The sequence below is a fragment of the Paramisgurnus dabryanus genome, chromosome 9 (genome assembly GCF_030506205.2).
Source record: "Paramisgurnus dabryanus chromosome 9, PD_genome_1.1, whole genome shotgun sequence".
NCBI lineage: Eukaryota > Metazoa > Chordata > Actinopteri > Cypriniformes > Cobitidae > Paramisgurnus > Paramisgurnus dabryanus.
In genome coordinates, this window is record NC_133345.1 from 33129244 (window position 1) to 33149088 (window position 19845).

General features: G+C 35.4%; 1 protein-coding gene across 5 annotated transcripts in view; it reads left to right on the forward strand.

Annotated features, from left to right (window-relative positions):
* The first annotated feature begins 963 nt into the window (after window positions 1–963).
* Window positions 964–19845, forward strand: part of celf6 (CUGBP Elav-like family member 6) — a 61160-nt gene continuing 42278 nt past the window's right edge. For all 5 annotated transcript variants that reach the window (XM_065257894.2, XM_065257895.2, XM_065257898.2 and 2 more), the window contains exons 1-2: window positions 964–1404; window positions 4122–4204. In XM_065257894.2, the coding sequence (XP_065113966.1) occupies window positions 1176–1404; window positions 4122–4204 (312 nt within the window). In that variant the 5' untranslated portion in view covers window positions 964–1175. The remainder of the gene's footprint in view (window positions 1405–4121; window positions 4205–19845) is intronic.

Genomic DNA, 19845 nt, shown 5'->3' on the forward strand with positions numbered 1-19845 from the left:
AACTTAAATAGTTAACTTAAATAGTTAAGTTAAATAGCTTAATCTAGTTTTTATAAGTTATTTCAACTATTCACATGTCAAAACTAAAAACAGTATGTTGAATTGTCTTGCAAAATCAAGTTGTTTTAACTTCATGCTGCATTTTTTACAGTGTATATATATCCCTCATACAGCAGTCAACAAAACAAAAAAAATATTTAACATTTTTAACAAAAGTAATCTCTACAAATGTAAACCACCGGACATTCAGCCTCTTTATGACTTAAAATGTACACAATGTGTTTGTGTTTTTTTTTGTGAGCCAGAAGAACAGAATGAATGTTGAATAAAAAAAAAACCTAAGGGAAAGTTGTGTTGTTTTATTGTCTCTTCAAGTAAAAACACATATTACCTGCTGGTTTTTACATATCTGTATCAGGGTGATCCATTCTAATTTTGCTTTGAAAAACTAGGACAAAAGTGAAAAGGTTTATCTGATCATGGATAGAAAAACATGGGATTTCCAAATCTGGATCATTTTTGGATCCAGATTAAACTTTTTGAACAACTGGCCCCTGGAGACAAATGTGATCTGTTACTTGTAAAGAGTTTTGTTGAAAATATTGCTTATTATGTCGATGCCTATCTGTATGATTGACGATGCTATAGGGCAACAAACTAGAGTTGCACAGAACGAAGACATCGGGTAGGTCTACTAATAACCCTTACGAATTCAAATAAATTACATTATAACCATGAAAGGGTTAAAGCTACCACATTAACTTTTACAAATATTTAGGTCCGTGTTGCGGGATATTTTGCCCCTCTGGCGCCGTACAAATGTTTGGATTCTCGCTCCGCTCCCCACAGAGTTTGTCGACTCTCGGCGCCCTGTGATTGGCTGGATCGGATTTATTATGCAAATGAGCCGCGGGTGTAGTAAAGAGCTCCGCGCTGACGTCACGATCCAGAGTGGCAGTTGACACGCGGAAAAAGAGAGTCACGCGCGCGGAGCGTGAGAAGTGAAAGAATCCAAAGACAAAAACACGCGTGAGAGTGCGCGGAAAAGAAAAAGAGAGGTCGAGTCTGAAGGGAAAGAATTTAACCAAGAAGAGAGTGCACAGGTGAAAGAGAAAGAGATAGAGAGAGGAGTGGATGATAGAGAGCAGGGGACAGAGCGCGCGGGAGGGAGAAATATGGCCACGGTCACGGCGGAGAATGGTTTCAGCACCGCGGACAGCTCCGGCAGAATGAACGGACTCAACAGCGCCTCGATCCCCATGAAAGATCACGACGCCATCAAGCTCTTCATTGGCCAGATCCCGCGTAACCTCGAGGAGAAAGACCTCAAGCCGCTCTTCGAGGAGTTTGGCAAGATCTACGAGCTCACCGTGCTTAAAGACAGATTCAGCGGGATGCATAAAGGTCGGTGCGCGGATGGACTTTGATTTCTTTGCTTACTATGTCCTCTTTGTTTGGCGTAAACAGTTTGATTCGTGCGTCTTCTCGAGACTCGTGGCCGTAACTGTGTGTTTCAGATCAACACATGTGTTTATGTTTCACAATCTATGTCAGTGATTCGTTGTATACAAATCAAAAATATGATTTAATCTGACTAAATCAACCTGATTACGCGAGGTTACACCGAAAGGGAGAGCACGGGCGAAAGTAGCATTTTTTTTACTAGAAAAAAAACTTAATTTTCAAAGATAATATTTTGGACAAAGATATATTTTTGGTGAATAACTCAAGTGTCGCCTATCAGTAGGCTACCTGCTGGAATTTTGAACAAATATAAAACGACTTCAGTATAATTTCACTTTGAACATACGTAGTGCATTGTTACTTTTGACCCCGTCAGCTGGGACGAAATTAACACACAGGTGGGTCAAAAGTAACACAACAGGACAAGATAGATTTTTATGTTACACTTGTTTTTAGTAAATATACATGACTATGACCTTGTTAATATATGTAACTGCAAATTTTGTCATTTATCTTTGTAAAAAAAAACGAAATTACATGTTAATTTTAAATTTCAGTTTCATCAAATGTTTTAAAGCATCTCGGCATTAAACATTATTTTCAACAGTATGAAGAATATGGAAATTAAATCGAATTATAACAATATAAGTTTTTTTAAATAATGCAAGCAACATTATTAGCATCAGGACAAAAGTCTCTTATTTTCATCCTGACAGGAACTCCTGACATTTAAACCCGATTTACTTTTATTTTGAAAAACTCTGAGAAAGCAAACTTCAGGATGTGTTATAGCACTAAATAACCTGTAGATTGATCAGTACTGTAACACATGAAAGCAGAAACACAAGGCCTTATAAGAAATAATGACCGCTTTTAGAATTGACTTATCATGGTTGAAAACAGCTTTCTGGACTGAGACATGCAAAATGGTGAGCAAATAACCCAATATTTGTCAACTCTGTCAAGGGTTGTATGCTAAAGATGCTGTCATAGTTTGAAATGCAAATGTAGTCAGAGCTCGGAGAAAATCACTTGTTGTCCTCTAAATCATTTGTAGGGCTTGGGTCAGGTAAACATTTCTCCTTAAAGTAGCTTAGTTCAACTACAGCTTGCATTTTTGACTTACTAAAGGAAAGCTTCAGTATTTGTTGTTAACTCTGAGAAGAAGAACTTCATATTGTTCACACGCTGTGAGGAGAATCAAGCCAGTGCCAGTGAATATTTATCAATGATTTGACGTTATACCTCATATCAGCTCTATATCTTTTCCAGTCTCTTTATTTTCATGTGTTTCTCATGTTACTGCAGTTTATTAAATGATTTGCCACTGTTTTTTCAATCACATGTAGTTTTTTTGGTGAAAGCAATATTATAAACTTTTCATTTATCCCTGTTAAGTTTGCTTTATTAATTTAGCTGCATTTAGAAAGAACTGACATGGTTATAAAAATACAATAAAAATTGTTGTTGAGTGTGATCCGCTGAAGCACACGCGGGCACACATTCACATAAAACCATACACGAAAACACTTTATTTCCACAGGTTTTGTTTCAGGACCCAGGGTTTTGCTTACATTAGGTGGGAACCCAAGCCAAACATGTTTGTTTTATAAATGTTGTAAATGTTTCTGAATTGTGATAATTGTATAGGTTCTGCAGTAACTAACATACTGTATGCTGTGGTCAATACAGTAAAACTAATGTAGATTATATGTTGCATTCTGTGGTAAATCAGAGCACTATTTGAAACATTTTATCATCTTTGTGTGTGTGTGTGTGTGTGTGTGTGTGATTGTGTGTTTGTGTGTGTGTACCTGATAATCATCATGTTGTGGTACCAATTGTCCCCACAAAGATAGGAATACCAGTATTTTTGTGACCTTGTGGGGTCATTTTGAGGTCCCCATGAGGAAACAAGCGTATAAATCAAACAGAATGATGTTTCTTGAAAATCTAAGGTAGCAGAAACTTTTCTGTGATGGTTGGGGTTTGGGAAAGGGAATATAATATACAGTTTGTACGGTATAAAATGCATTACGTCTATGGAATGTAGCCACAAAACATGGAAACAAGAGTGTGTGTGTGTGTGTGTGTGTGTGTGTGTAGTCTCTGAGGATGGATGCCAGTCGTCTACCTTGATGAGAATTTGTGCTTGTAACTGCAAAAATGCCTTTCATTGGGTGACCTTCTGACAGCTCACCCATGAAAAAAAAACACATTTGCTTCTGATGTTTAGGCATGTTTAAATTAACCTGTCCTGTTGCATGCATGGGATTTTTGTCCAATTTGTCTGTTTTTAAATAGTGCTGCTGTTGGCATGACAGTCACCAAGGCTTTTAGTAGGACTTTTATTTCTGGAAACAGATCTCTTTGTGATCAGATCAATAGTTTATGTGTAAACAGTGTTTTTTACATACAAAGCTTCAATAGTTGGTGAAAATCTAGGTAAAAGTCTATATAAAATCCCATCTCCCCCAACAATTCTGATGGATGATCTATTGTTGATCTATTGATGATCTATTAGAGTTTTTTTGAGACTGTTAATAGTAATCCTGATTTACTGATGTCTTGACTAACAGCACTAATAAAGTGATGAGGTTTTAGTGATCCACCACTGGTTGTTTTGACCTGTGTGTGTGTGTTTATATGTGTTTCAGGATGTGCCTTTCTAACATACTGTGCAAGAGATTCAGCACTGAAGGCCCAGAACGCTCTTCATGAACAAAAGACTTTACCCGGGGTAAGATCTCTCTCACTCTCATCTCTCTCTCTCTTTCTTTTGTTTACTTCTCCTCTTGATGGGTCTCTTTCTTGACATATCAGACTATCAGTGAAGGTCTGGTGCGACTTGAATGAGGTTTTGTAAAAATCTAATCATACAATTACATAAAGAAATAATTAGCTTAAATGTAAATGATATTTTGTTTAAGTATCATTTTCTTTGACTGCTCCAGTTGAATTTGGGTTGGATCTGACTTGGGTTAGATGAGTTTTTTAACAGGTTTGCTCTGATGTGAAACTTGCTTTGATCATATGGTGATATTTAAAGCACAATTCTTGCAGTACTGCAAAGCCTTGCAGGGTAGTTTTTAAATGTTAGTGTCACAAAACGTAAATGTTTTATGGATTACTTTTTATATTTAAAAGTGTACAAGCAAATAAACATTTTGTGAATGTGACATATTTCTGAGTGACACATTATATTCAGTATTGCAGTAATGTTGTCCACCCTGACCTTCATTACATGAGAAGATGAAAAAGCGATGTGTTCAGATAACAGCACACATTTGCTCAGACTGAGATGAAACTTTGATTGTAATAAATAGATGTTGTGCAGTTGTGTGTCTTTGATATTTAGACACACAACTTATGGTATTTGTTTGTTATCTCTCTGTGGTGATGAGAGCTACTGTGTGTTGGTTTATCAGGAGATTTGATGGAGATTTCTGAGTTGTGTTTTATTTAAATATCTGAGATGTTTTTTTCTTAAATAATTTAGGAGAAATAAAGAGGTATACAAATAAGACAGTTGTTGAAATACATAATTAAGCAATTAAAAAAATGTGTATATCGTAGCAGTCTGCTGTTTGTAAAATATAGAAATATTGAAGAGATCTCTCCTGATTTTTCTTATGGTTTCATGAATCTTGTTGAGCTCTGTACTCTGGTTGTATTTTAACCAGCGTCCCATTTTTCTCTATTTCTTGCTTCTTCATAGCAATTTTTGAAATGGATATCATGTTTTGTAAAAGTCACTTGAGACTGTTCATTATTCAGTCCGTCACAATTTAATTGCGGTTTTATGCACGACATGACCTGAGCGCTTGATAACTTGTTGCAGACTGTTTTTCAGACTGACTATAAGTTATTTGTCTTGGTGAGACAGTCAGTGGTCAGCGCAGACAGACATCAACCCGATTGTAAGTCAGTGAAGTAGACGTAAAGTTAGGAGACTAATGGTAATATGCCGTCTGTAGAGGGCAAACGTTATTTCACGTCATATTTTGACAGAGAAGTCAAATGCAAAGCGTCCAGATGTCATCGCTGTCATGTGCTTTGGCATTTGACTGGCCGTTCACCTTAACAAGAGACAGACAGCTGGTGAGACGCCTGTCGTGCTTTATCAAGCTGGCGTGTCTGTTGTAAAGCTTTGCGAGATTAAACAGAGTCCTGCAACCTTCACCAAAGAGAGACAGACAGTTTCTTTCTCGAAGGGTTCCAGAATCCTCTGGGGACAAACGTTGGGTGATGACAGTCGCTCTGCAAGCCCTCAAAGGCACATCTGTCCGCCCATCAATCTGCCAGCCAATCACAGTTTACAGATTACTCCTCAGGCCAATGACTGACAGACAGATGCTGTGAGCTGTCGATCAGTCAGCCGATGTCTCCACATCCACGCCTGTCAAATTATCTGCTATGAGAAAGAGGGCGAGAGGAGGAATAAATGGATAGAATAATGGATCAAGGTATGAATCCTTGTCCTCGATTCATCAGTTATTAGAATAAAATAGATTTGATGGATTGATTAAGTATCAGCTGATCCAGAATTGGTCAACTATACTGTAGAAACCTATTGGAAATCTGTACGTTTATCTCCAAACAGCATGTTCATTTCCTTTAGTCTAGTGTTTGCTCACCTAAAGAGCAGTTAAGAGGACACAGCGGGACCGAGTCGTCTAAATGTCCTGCGTGTGTTTGTAATGAGGAGAGCAGATGGAGATGTTTGAGCTTTATTGTTCTTCTGAGAGGAGAATAACCTATGAGCATTAGATCCAGCTCAAACGTTTCAGATGAGACTCTTGATGTTCAATGACACGGGAGCTCTGAGGTGGGCACACATTTTGAACATCATCAGTGTTATGGGTTTGAATTTCAATGAATGCAGAATGCACAGTCTGCCATTGTTTCGTTTAAATGCACTGTAAGTTGTTTTGAATTAAAGTGCCTTTCACATTCATAAGGTAAGGGCCGTTCACTCTTTAGCAATAACGATAACTATATTAGCATCCACATCACCAGACGATTACGATAACTTTGTTAATTTGCTCACATGTGCGGTACTCGCGCAAATCACTTACCTTCAATGGCATTAACTAATACTGTGTATTTCCTCGAATAAAAACTTTGTAAATATGCTGTTCATGTTGCATTCACACAGTGGGTATAACCAGCAGATTTCCTCAACATGCTGCTTTTGCATAACTCTAAACGGTGAATCTAGTTTGTGTAATCTAATATCTTACTTTTTGGCATTGTCATTAGCTTTGATTTTGTGTGATCGTATTGTATGTTTGTAATTGTATTGATGGCTCAGTCGGATTGAAATGCCTTAATCAATATAATTGAGGTTGATCAGATGCAAATTTCAATCGTATTGAAAGTGGTGTAGTCTGATCTGTGATCCAATTATCAGGAGAAAAGTATGCATGTAAACGCATAAATCACAGTATTTTCTCAATTAGATGCAAAAATATCTTGTGCACATGCGCAGAAGAATTGTGCTGTAGTTCAGATCTTATATTTATCTTTTATATCACATGATTCACGTCACAGAAACATGCAATAGCAAGGCAATAGCAACACACATTATTAAGGTAATGGGGTCACACGCTGTACATTCTGCAGCGTTCATGTCTTCATAACATTACATAAAGCAATACAATAGCTATAAAATAAATTCATTTTCATTGCCTTTATTTGAAAACTTATCAAGAACAACTTTCTCCAACTCAACTTCATACATTTATCCAGAGATAAAGCGTGAACTCGATGAGAGATGCTGTGCGCAGCGTGGCTTTTCCAAGTCCTCTGCCTTTTTGATTTCAGATTTGGCTACTGTTTAAACATTCTCTGCAGTTGTTGTTTTTTCTGCGGGTTAAAGATGAAAGGATTTTGTTAATTTGTTAGTGGTATTTGGGTTGTGAATAGTCATTGGAATGCTTTTGGGCTAGTTTTGAATGTCCATTGGGCTGGTTTTGATACACCAATCTGGCAACCCTGGTCTTTGTGCTTGCGCAGTTGTTTGGTTCAGATTAAATAGAATGTACATGTAAACAAATATTTCAATCAGATTGCAATGTTTAGGGTTCATGTAAACATAGCAAATGTAGTAGAATTTTCATAGCAACTGCATCAGTTAATTAAAAATCAGTTAATTTTATGTTATAGACCTCAGCAATGAGCTTCTCTACGGTGTCATCTGTCATGTCAAATGCATGTGCACTTGAAGTTCAAAAAAAATAGATCTGATTGGCTGTCAATGGTTTATCATTCATCCATTGAAAAAAAAATCACCCAGAAAGTGATCCCAACGATATCGTTCATTGTATCTTTAACGTTATAGTTGTGGTGTGAACTCCACTATTCACATTTTGATAGCATCTCTCCAATGTCTGCAGATGAAATAAAATATGAAATAAAATTCATTACTAATATATACTTATAATATTATATGATTATAATAATATAGTGTGCGATGACTATAAAATGTTTGAGTTAAATGGCTTGTGAATGCTGGGTTGTTGTCATGATAAACATTAATTGTTATGCAGGTTGTGTTTCTTGCTAAAGTGCAGAATTATTTTGCTAAATCCATGTTTATGCTAATTTCTGATTCTCTCTGTGATTTGATTAGTTGAAGTGGAGCCTTGTCTGGTCTCCGTGGAAACCGCTCATAATTGCTGTGTACTTTGTTTATCATTGTTTTTATTATTATAGATACAATGTCTAGCGAAACAGAACAAAGCTAATCGTACCTCGAGCTATAATTTCCTCATGAACCCAGATGAGAGAACAGGGGAATGTGTGGAGGTAAAAAGAAGTAGCAGAAGCAATGTTTTCATTTCCTTCAAGAGGAACACACAGCAGAATAACTCAATGAAACTGTGTTTGTTTGGTGCTTCAGTAAACTGTCCTGAGATCAGCTGTGTTACACTGATGTTTTATACATGTATGCATTTGGCAGACGCTTTTATCCAAAGGGACTTGCAGTGCATTAAGTCTTGTTTATACTCGACGTGTCTGCATGAGCCTGTTGGTGCACGCGGCAAAAATAACGATATTCTTGTATGGTGCTTGTATGGTGTTTTTCTTGTTTTAAGTAGAAATATCAAAAAATACTTAAATCAAGATGCTTTTTCCTGTGTCGTTTATCTCAATCTAACATTATCCTTTAAATATTCAGCTGTGCTATATAGCTTTATATTTCATTTATGCATGTCAACGTTTGACTCTTGTGTCTGTTGTTAAGGAATGTTGATGTTGGTCAGGTCAGGTGTTGTCCAATAGCATCAAGCATTTTAAATGAGCCGTGCTTCCTGAATGACCGGAAGTGTCTGTCTTCTCTGTTCCCATCATACCTCGTGTATGTCGTGTATCATCAGGAAGGATGGTTGTTGTCAATGTCAATATCTGGTGGTTGCTGTAATTTATACAGTAATGTGCTCTCATGTTTACACACCCTGAATCAGCAAAGTCTTTATAGAAATAAGAGGATCTTAAAATTATTTATTACTGCCCTGAATGAGCTCTGTTACATTTCAGATCTTTTTATAAATAACTGAATTTTCCTCCTCTTCATTCTTCTTTATCTTCTTCAGTGATCTGTAATGGTTTGTTAGTTTGGTGATAGATCTGCGTGAGTCTCTGAATGTTTTAATAATGAGTACAGTTTAAAGACTCAAAAACAATTTTTACCATAGGTGTCATTAACACTGGGGACGCTGGGGACATGTCCCCACCACTTTTTGAAATAGCTGTTTTTGTCCCCACCACTTTTTGGTTAAAATGTTCTGAAAATCAAGCAATACATGTGCGACTTACACTGCAAAAATGACTTTCTTACTTAGTATTTCTTCTTGTTTTAAGTAGAAATATAAAAAAATACTTAAATCAAGATGCTTTTCCTTGATGAGCAAAATAACCTAAGAAAATAAGTCTAGTTTTTAGACAAAAAAAAAATATATATATATATCCAATTTTAGTGAATTGTGATTAAAACAAGCAAAAATATCTGCCAATGTGGTGAGAAAAAATTCTAAAAATAAGTTTCCTTTTTTCTTAAACACTTAATTTCAGCAACAAATGCTCACCCCATTGGCAGATGTTTTTGCTTGTTTTAAGCACAAATTCACTTAAATTGTATAGTTTTTGTCTAAAAACTAGACACATTTTCTTAAGTCATTTTGCTCATCAAGAAAATGCATCTTGATTTAAGGATTTTTAGATATTTTTACTGAAAACAAGACAAAAATACTAAGAATTTTTTTTCTTGAAAATCTGACTTTCTTACTTAGTATTTTTGTCTTGTTTTCAGTAAAAATATCTAAAAATTCTTAAATTAAGATGCTTTTTCTTGATGAGCAAAAATCTAGATTTTAGACCAAACATATCACATTTAAGTGATTTTGTGCATAAAATAAGCAAAAAAATCTGCCAATGTTGTAAGCTATTTTTTTCTAGAATTTTTCTTGAATTTAGTGTTTCAAGATTTTTTTGCTTACCCCATTGGCAGATTTTATTGCTTGTTTTATGCACAAAATCACTTACATTTGGTATTTTTGGTGTAAAAACTAGACTTATTTTCTTAGGTCATTTTGCTCATCAAGAAAAAGCATCTTAATTTAAGAATTTTTAGATATTTTTACTGAAAACAAGACAAAAATACTACGAACATTTTTTTCTTGAAAATCATTTTTGCAGTGTACACCCAGGGTCACATATGTTGCGTTGTGTGCTTATAGTGTGTTTTCTTTTACATATGGAATGAATTTCATTGTAATCATTGACTTAACATGCTGCTGTTATCTACAGTATGGTGCTTTGGCACTGTTCGGTTGAGCTGGTGTTGTAGGGACTGTTACATGTGCAGTTGACATTGTTTAAGGGGTTTATGCTGAGTAATTTTGTGTTGTTGACCGTCCTACACTATGCCCATTTTTGATGCGCCGTTATTCAATATTCTTCCCGTCCTGCAGTAATGTTTTTTCATCTGATCTTTTGTCCCCACCACTTTTCAACACAAACTGGTGCCCCTGATTTTTCCAAAAGGTGCAAACACTCACTGAAGCTCAAGATGGTAACACAATAGGCAGTTGTATGTAAAGTTGCGAACAGGATAATGATGAATGTCAGTTATGTCAGTAATGTAATATAAAACTACAGCAACTGCTGGATTTGTATCATACATGATGATGTTTCTTGTACTTTTGATTTATTGTAATGAAACAGAGCAGTCAAAAGATACAGATGAGACTGTAGAAAGAAAGACATCTCAGTTGCTCTTATATCATTCACCAAGTTCATTCTCACTTTGACTGTTTGTAGAGCAGAAAGATGTGAGACAGATTTAATCATGCAGGTGACAAAGACAACAGGAAAATAAATTAGCCTGAATATTTTCATGCAGACTTGCAGTTTGCTTGACCATCTCTAAACTCAGCAGATTTTCACTTTCTGACCATTTTTATATCAGGCTGCTGTCCTCTCCATCGCAACAGGTTGATCTTATTGTGTCAGCTAAGACAGATGGGTTAAATTAAAAGAGAAAAATCTCATTTCAATCAGGAATCTGCCTGCCAGATATAAAAGTGTCCTGTGTGATGCATCAGTCAACAGCTGCTGTAAAAATAACCAATTTGTCTGCTGTGATTCTGCTTTGAACATGTCTGATTGTTTGCAGCCTCGCGGATGCTTGTGCTTAGAAATACAGTGAGATAAATGAGCAATCTGAAGTCATTTAGGTTAATGAGTTTCTGAACCCACTAATGCCCAACAGCCTTTACACACACAGAGAGAGCGAGCGAGCAAGAGAGAGAGAGGTCTATTTGCTCTGTGCGTAGTTAGTTAGTTATTTAGTTAGTATACTTGCAGTGATTTGAGTTAGACATGCAGTGTTTTTGTCAGGTATTTGAGGTTTGATGTTTGTGGATTAATTTGATTATATTGAGTATCATTGATAAAATGACAGACAATAACAAATATCGTAAGAAAAACTCTAAAATCACTGGCAGCAGCAGCGTAAAATTAAAGTAAAATTTCTTAATTCTAATAACGTCCAAAAACAATCATTTGTTATTCTTTAAAAGAAAGACAAAGACAGAAATACTGGGCAACTATCATTACAACACAAAGCTTCTTGATGGCATGTCTTGACATTTTATATGGTATATAATGCACACTTATTGTGCACTTATACAATAAACTCAGTATTTTGAATTCAGCTTTGAACACTACTCACAATATAAGAATCTCACAGTATGAGAATGGTGTGATGTCACTGTGATCATTGCGTGATCTCACGTGTTTACTCGGTTTTGCATCTTTCTGTGATGATTAAGTTTGGTTGGGTTGATAGTAAATATCATTAACCTAGAAAATATCTGAAATGGATGACTGTTTCAACCATCATTATTAGGGGAGAACCGGGGCGAAGTGATTTTCTTCAATCTCTGACTATATTTGCATTTCAAACTATGACAGCATCTTTAGCACGCAACCCTTGACAGACCTGACAAATATCGCATTTTGTCATCATTTCCCACGTGTAGGTCAGGAAAGCTGTATTCGACCATGATAAGTAAATTCCTAAAGCGTTATTTTTTCTTATAAGGCCTTGTGTTTCTGGTTTCATGTGTTACAGTACTGATCAATCTACAGTTTATTTAGTGCTCTAACACATCCTGAAGTTTGACTTTTCAGAATTTTTTTAAAAATAAAAGTAAATCGGGTTTAAATGTGAAGAATTCCTGTCGGGGCAAAAGTAACACTTGTTAACCCACTGCTAATATTGCTGCATTATTTTGAGATTTTATATTATTCTAATATGATTTTATTTATTTTTATTTTATTTATTTTTTGTGTTCATACTGTTGAAAAATGTTTTATTCTAAACAATTCAAGTTTGTACTGTTGGGTTACTTTTGAAACATTCGATAACACTAAAATTTTAAATCATTCAAAGATAAACAACAAAATATGTTTGCAGTTACATAGTAACAAGGTCATAGTCGTGTATATTTACTAAAAACAAGTATAACACAAAAATCTCTCTTGTTCTGTTGTGTTACTTTTGATCCACCTGTGTGTTACCTTTGTCCCTGCAGGTGGAGTCAAAAGTAAAAATGTGCTACTTATGTTCAGAGCGAAATTATAATAAAGTCGTTTCACATTTGATCAAAATTCAATCTGGTATTGATAGACAACACTTGTGAGTTATTGACCACAGCAAAAATATATCGCTGTCAACATTATCTTTGAAAATTAAGTTTTTCTGAAAAATTATACTTTCGCAGATTTTCTCCTCTACTTTTCAGTCTCAAGTGACCCTACACACGTTTTACAGTACATTAATAATAAAACAGATATTATTTTACAGTTTCTTTCATGTTAAATTATTATGGTTATGTTCTTTTAATACAACTAACTACACATTTAATTACAGATTTCTATTTAGATGAATTTTTATTTAATTCAAGAATATACTGTATATTCTTTTTTAACATATGTACATCTATCTGTTCTACCTGTAATCTTTCTCCCTATCTCTCTACCTATCTATCTCTCTCTCTACCTACCTATCTGTCTCTCTCTCCCTTTCTTTCTGCTGTTTGAGTGGTGACATTTTCGTTTCCCTGGAGACGGACTGTGGCAGGCAGTTGCTATAGTAACTCTTGTGCTCTTGAAGAAGCTTGTGGCTCCACCTGTCCCCTCCTGCCGGGTGATGGAGAAAATCAACACCTGCTGCTTTCTGATAATTGGCTGTTTATTCCTTTTACTTTCTGTTTCCTTTCTGGTAAACTTTATAAGCATCTGTAAGTCTCTCTCTTTTTCTTTCTCTCTATCTCTCTCAAATTCAAATTTTCAATGTAAGTGTGCTCTATTGCCATGACAATGTACTGCGTACAACTTATGCAAATAAAAAAATGAGAGTAAGTAAGTAAGTTCAACTAAATTCAAATATTTAGATCATTTAATTGCAACCAAAATTAAGCAAATGCAATGAATCATTTTGAATTAAATTATAAAAAATAAGAAAAGAGTGTAAATAAAAAAGCTAAACACAAATTTAAATAATAAAATAAAGGAGTAATATGCTATTAGTTACAACATTGCCAAAGCAGTAGTAATCTTTCTCTCTCTCTCTCTTTTGGGTCTTTCTCTTTACTGACTGCATTATCTTTGTTAATGTTGTTTTTGAACACACACTGTGTCATGTGTAATGTCTTCCTCTCCTGTAAACAGCTGTTACACATTTACAAACAGAAACAGTGAAGACAAACGTCATTGAATAACAAATGCATTAGCTGAAGATCACACTGCCCTGCATGTGGAAACATTATTACATTTTCAATTCATCATTTATTTGCTGCTTGTTTTGTGTTGAGCAGAGGAAGTGAAAAGGCAATCGTACGTCTATAAACAGATCATTATTACACACTTCCGCTATACACTGACACTTCAGATAAACTTCAGGATGAATTCATTTCTCTCCTGAATTCATTTTCTTCATCCTAACCTGTGATTACTGCCATAACACACAGAGCTGAGCAGGGATGAGATGCTGTTGTAAGGGTCCAACATCTCTGTCTCGGTCCACTTTACATCTTCAAGTCTTAGCAGATCCAGTGGTGTATGAATTTATTCATTTAAATCTATTTGTGCTGCAGGGTTTTAATAGATCATTTTGGCCTCATAAAGGTAAAAAAGTACAGGTTTAAATGATCATCCTTATCTTCTCTTAATGGTGTACATGTTTAAATAAATTGTATTTATTATTTAAATCATATTGTTGTAAAAGAGCCATTTATTTATATGGGTGAGCAGGGCACAAACTTACGCAGGGTTAATTGTAACACATCTACTTCACATATTTCTACAGGGCAGTGGCGAAGCCAGAAATGTTCAAGTGGGTGGGCCTTTATAAAACAGGGTGGGCAAAGCATAGAATGTACATAAATTGGGAGTGTTTACGCCCATGGCCGGCGTATATTTTTTTCCCAATGTAAGTGTGGCTTTTTTCAAAACAGCCGGCAGCTGTCCATTTTTTCCGCGCTGTGCACTGTAAAAAAAATCCGTAGAAATTGCAGCTGGGTTGCCGGTAACTTACCGTAGATTTACGTTTATGTTTTTTACTGGCAACATTTTGTTCAAAGTTAAATGAGCATTAAACATTTACAAGTCTTTATCTTTACAGAGTAAAACTAAAAAACAGCATCAAGCAAAACATTTTGGGAAACAAAATCTGGAGCAAAAAAACAGAAAAAGGTTGATGATGATTTCTGGTTCCCAGAATGCTTTGCATGAGGCTGTTATTGTATATTTTTATTCTGTAAAGATAAAGACTTGTTAATATTTAAAATGTATTTAACTTTGAACAAACTCTTGCCAGTAAATAACATAAATTTAAATCTACGGTAAATTACCGGCAACCCAGCTGCAATAACATTGCAATTTCTACAGATTTTTTTTACAGTGTGGTCTAAAAATATTCAACTCTGGATGAAAAGCTCAGCTTGTCAATGTAAGTTCTCACACAGCCGTCCAATCACAGTGGGTGAAAGGGCGGGACTAATATCACAACAACCAACCGGCTCACAGCTCAAGTATCACAGCAACCAAAGCGCTTGGCTGAAAAAACAGCTGGCATTTGGCGTCCTCCAGGCGTTTTCAGCCGCGTTTAAAAGCTTTGGTGCATTCCGTAGAAATTACAATGTTATTGCAGCTGGGTTGCCGGTAATTTACCGTAGATTTACATTTATGTTATTTACTGGCAAGAGTTTGTTCAAAGTTAAATAAATTTTAAATATTAACAAGTCTTTATCTTTACAGAATAAAACTATACAATAACAGCCTCATGCAAAGCATTCTGGGAACCAGAAATCATCATCAACCTTTTTCTGTTTTTTGCTTCAGATTTTGTTTTCCAGAATGTTTAGCTTGATGCTGTTTTTTTAGTTTTACTCTGTAAAGACAAAGACTTGTAAATGTTTAATGTTCATTTAACTTTGAACAAACTCTTGCCAGTAAATAACATAAATGTAAATCTACGGTAAATTACCGGCAACCCAGCTGCAATTTCTACGGATTTTTTTTACAGTGTATATTATTTAAATCACTGTCTTGTTACCTAAAACATAAAAGCATTTTGAAACATGTCAACAACTCCTAGTAACTGATAGCTGGGACTGAAAACATTTTACACAGCGGGGTTAGTTGTCACACAGTCTCAGGTATGCAATGATAATGAAATGAAAACAATGTAAATACTATTTATCAAAATGATAACTGTTAATACAATATCAGAGGAAAATAACTTACAATTATAATTATTTGCCCTTTCAAAAAAAATCACTTTATATGCATTAATGCTTAATACAAGGATGGTTAGATGAAGGATGATGGATGGATGAATGTGTGGATATCTATCTATTATAGGCAGATATAGAAACAATATCCACCTTTAGTATATAGACAGAATTTAATTGAATTATTTGGGCTAAACTCAATTTTCTAGCAGGTGTTACAACAAACCCTCTGTTTGTTACTGTCACGATCGGTTAACACCGGAAAGTGGAAACAAAAGGAGAACCCAAACGCAGACCAGAAGTACAAAAATATAACTATGAATTTATTTACACAACAATAACAGAAACACCCACGAGGGGGTAAAACAAGGAATAACAAAAACGCTGTGATGAAACACAAAGCAGAACACGAGAAACACTGGAACAGGTAACTGGGTACATAACACTGAGAAATTACAACAACGCACGCACACCACACAGAGAACACGAGGGCATTATATAGACAGCACATCAATGGGGAACAGGTGAACATAATTAATTACGTAAGACTCGAGTACGTAAGGGAGTAGGGTAAAAGTGACAAGACACTGGGAACACGTGTCACACATACATGATGTGAAAACACACGTGTTCCCACGTAAACACAATGCTGCCATAATCTTGCCCACAAACAACCGACCTGGATAATAACCAAGGTCAGGCAAGACCATGACAGCCACAAAACACTGGGAACACGTGGAAGCCACACAACTATATGCCTCCACATGCTCCCACACAGAACATAGTACTGTCATGGTCTTGCCAGATACACTCAGACCCGAGTCTAGTACAAAAGCTCTGGCAAGCCCATGACAGTTACAATGAACCCCACCTATGGGGTAACGTTTGCACTCCTGTCACTTTCAGTGTAATTGTATGATAACAGTAGGACCCACAAACAAACTTTAGGTGTTCATTTGTAGCAGAGATGTGCTTGTTGATTGTGTAAAAAATGATTTATCTAACTTAAATAATTTTTGAATGATAGAGCCAAAGCCAAAATTCGTTACTTTGTGTCCCACTTTCTGAAGATGCTAACTATTGGTTTTAAAGTTGAGCAAAACTCAATCATCTGTGTATGTTATTTACAGAAGTTCTGTGTGCTCAGATGTGTAAGATGAGATCTCGGGTCAGCTCGTGTCTTTCTAACTTTGATTATATTTTGTTGTTCAGTGTAGTGATGTGAAAGCTTTCTCTGCTGAAGTTTAAATTGTTTTGAAGTTCACGGTCCATGCAGATTTCTGCTGAATTAAATGCATGTAAGATTTGAAGCTTGTACAGGAGGACAGATCTGATTCTGTCTCTTTGATCTGACCATAATGATTTTCTGATATATGTGATCTTTTTTATCTTTTGTTTTGCTTGAGCTCTGTGTCCTCTGCAGCTGAGTAAATCTTACACTTTTGGTCGTGTTTGGTATCTTGTTTCAGACTGTGAAATTAATTTAATGCTCTTTCATATCACCTACATTTTTTATTAACATGACAAATATCTGTTCTATATACTTTATGGTAAAAGCAGCAACAGCAAAGCCTCTATTTAAATTAAGTGACATGAATAAAGAGAATGAAAACATGACAAATAATTTGATGTACTGTATACAGAAATAATAGTGTAATATAATAATAATGATGAAAAAGAAGTACAGTACGATAGATCTATAGTAAAAAGAAGGAGTCACAAACTCAAATCTCTTATATTAGTGCTAGACAGACACATACTATACTTTTGTCACAGTACATACAGTCTTCATGTGCCCCTAATATGATGAAGGATGATGTTTTCCAGTTTGTCAGTATTCTTCAGAGCATGTTAATGAAACATCAGTGGATCTGCTGAGGGATGGCTTTGGTTTCTTTGCTATTTCAGGTCTTTATGATTAGTGGATATGTACCTACAGTCATTTTGCCCTGCATGCATTATTTATTGTGTGCCGGTGCACCTGCAGGAATTTTTGTGGTTACTTCAGTACCTAATGCTTGTTCACTTTCTTCATAAATGTTTGTTGCATTTTATAAAATTTTGTTTTGCCTCAAAATGCACACAAGTAATGTATTTAGTAAGGCATGTTTGTTTAAATTAGTTTTATTTCCTAATTAAACTAAGGCCTAGTCCTGGTTTAAGTTAATCCCTGTCCAGGAAATCGTCCCCTATTGTCTTATCTTATTATTAGTTCCTCATGTTTCTATTATATGCTGTTTAACTCTGTTGATGGATGTTTAGGGGTATTTAAAGGATTAGTCCATTTTCTTCCAGATAATTTGCTCCCCACCATGTCATCCAAAATGTTGATGTCTTTCTTTGTTCAGTCGAGAAGAAATTATGTTTTTTGAGGAAAACATTCCAGGATTTTTCTCATTTTAATGGACTTTAATAGACCCCAACACTTAACACTTAACTCTACACTTAACAGTTTTTTTCAACGGAGTTTCAAAGGACTCTAAATGATCCCAAACGAGGCAGAAGGGTCTTGTCTAGCGATACGATTTTCATTTTTGACAAGAAAAATAAAAAAATATGCACTTTTAAACCACAACTTCTCGTCTATCTCCGTCCCTGTGACGCGCCAGCCCGACCTCACGTAATTGCATAATGACGTAGAAAGGTCACGTGTAACATATATGAAATGCACATTTGCGGACCATTTTAAACAATAAACTGACACAAAGGCATTAATAAGTATAATTCGACATACAACAACGTCGGAACGCTACTCTTCCTCCACACTTGTAAACACTGGGGCGGAGTTTCGATACCGTGACCTCTTGACTAATGCACTTGTATTTTTTGTATTATTGTTGTATTGTATTATTGCATCTGTTTTCCAATTAGTTGTTTATTGTGAAGCACAATGGTCAACTTGTGTTGTTTTAAATGGTGCTATATAAATAAAATTGCCATTGCCAATTGCCATTGTATAATATGTCTGTTATGTTGCCTTTGTGAGAATATATAATATAAGAGTTATATTGTTTTGTGATAAAATTTTGAATGCAGGTTTGAAATAAATACAATAAAAAATAAATATAAATAAATGACGTATTGCGTGAAGTCGCGCTGGCTCATCACAGGGCCAGAGATAGATGAGAAGTTGTGGTTTAAAAGTGCATATTTTTTATTTTTCTTTAATAAATGACAATCGTTAAGCTAGATAAGACCTTCTGCCTCGTTTGGGATCATTTAGAGTCCTTTGAAACTCCAATGAAAAAAACTATTAAGTGTAGAGTTAAGTGTTAAGTGTTGGGGTCCATTGAAGTCCATTAAAATGAGAAAAATCCTGAAATGTTTTCCTCAAAAACATAATTTCTTCTCGACTGAACAAAGAAAGGCATCAACATTTTGGATGACATGGTGGGGAGTAAATTATCTGGATTTTTTTTAAAAAAAATCTGGGCCTCCCCCCCAGATTTTCCCTCTGCCCCCTAAATGTCCAGCCAACCTTTTAAAACTGAGTGTCTCTTGTTGGCAAACGCTGTTAATTTTAGCTCCCGCCAAGTCTGCCATACCTTGGCTTTAGGTGGATTGATGCCACATATTGAACGTCATTTCTGCATTATCATCAATACAACGTTGACATTAAAAACTTTTATAATTTGGTTGGGGGCAGCTGGCACTCTGCAAAATACCTTCAGAAAAAAATATCCTATAGCCTTTCATTCCCTCTCTGTTTGCCGACACTGATAAGATACAGAATATGAATTATGTATTTTCTGTTTGAGAGAGACAAATAAAGTAAAACCTTCAGATCTGTTTTATATATATATATATATATATATATATATATATATATATATATATATATATATATATTTCACATTGAGTGTTATTTCTGCCCACCAAAATTCCTGACTTCCCTCCAGTCCTACAAGCCAAGCCTCTTACCAGGCCTGGGTATATTTATGATGATTAAAAGCTGAATATTTGTTTCTCTTGCTCTTGTCATACTTGAGATCTTTGATGTTCACTTGAACCCTTTGAATGTGCAGTAAGATTATGTGCTCATAACATTATACTCATAACTCATAACATATTAAAATCT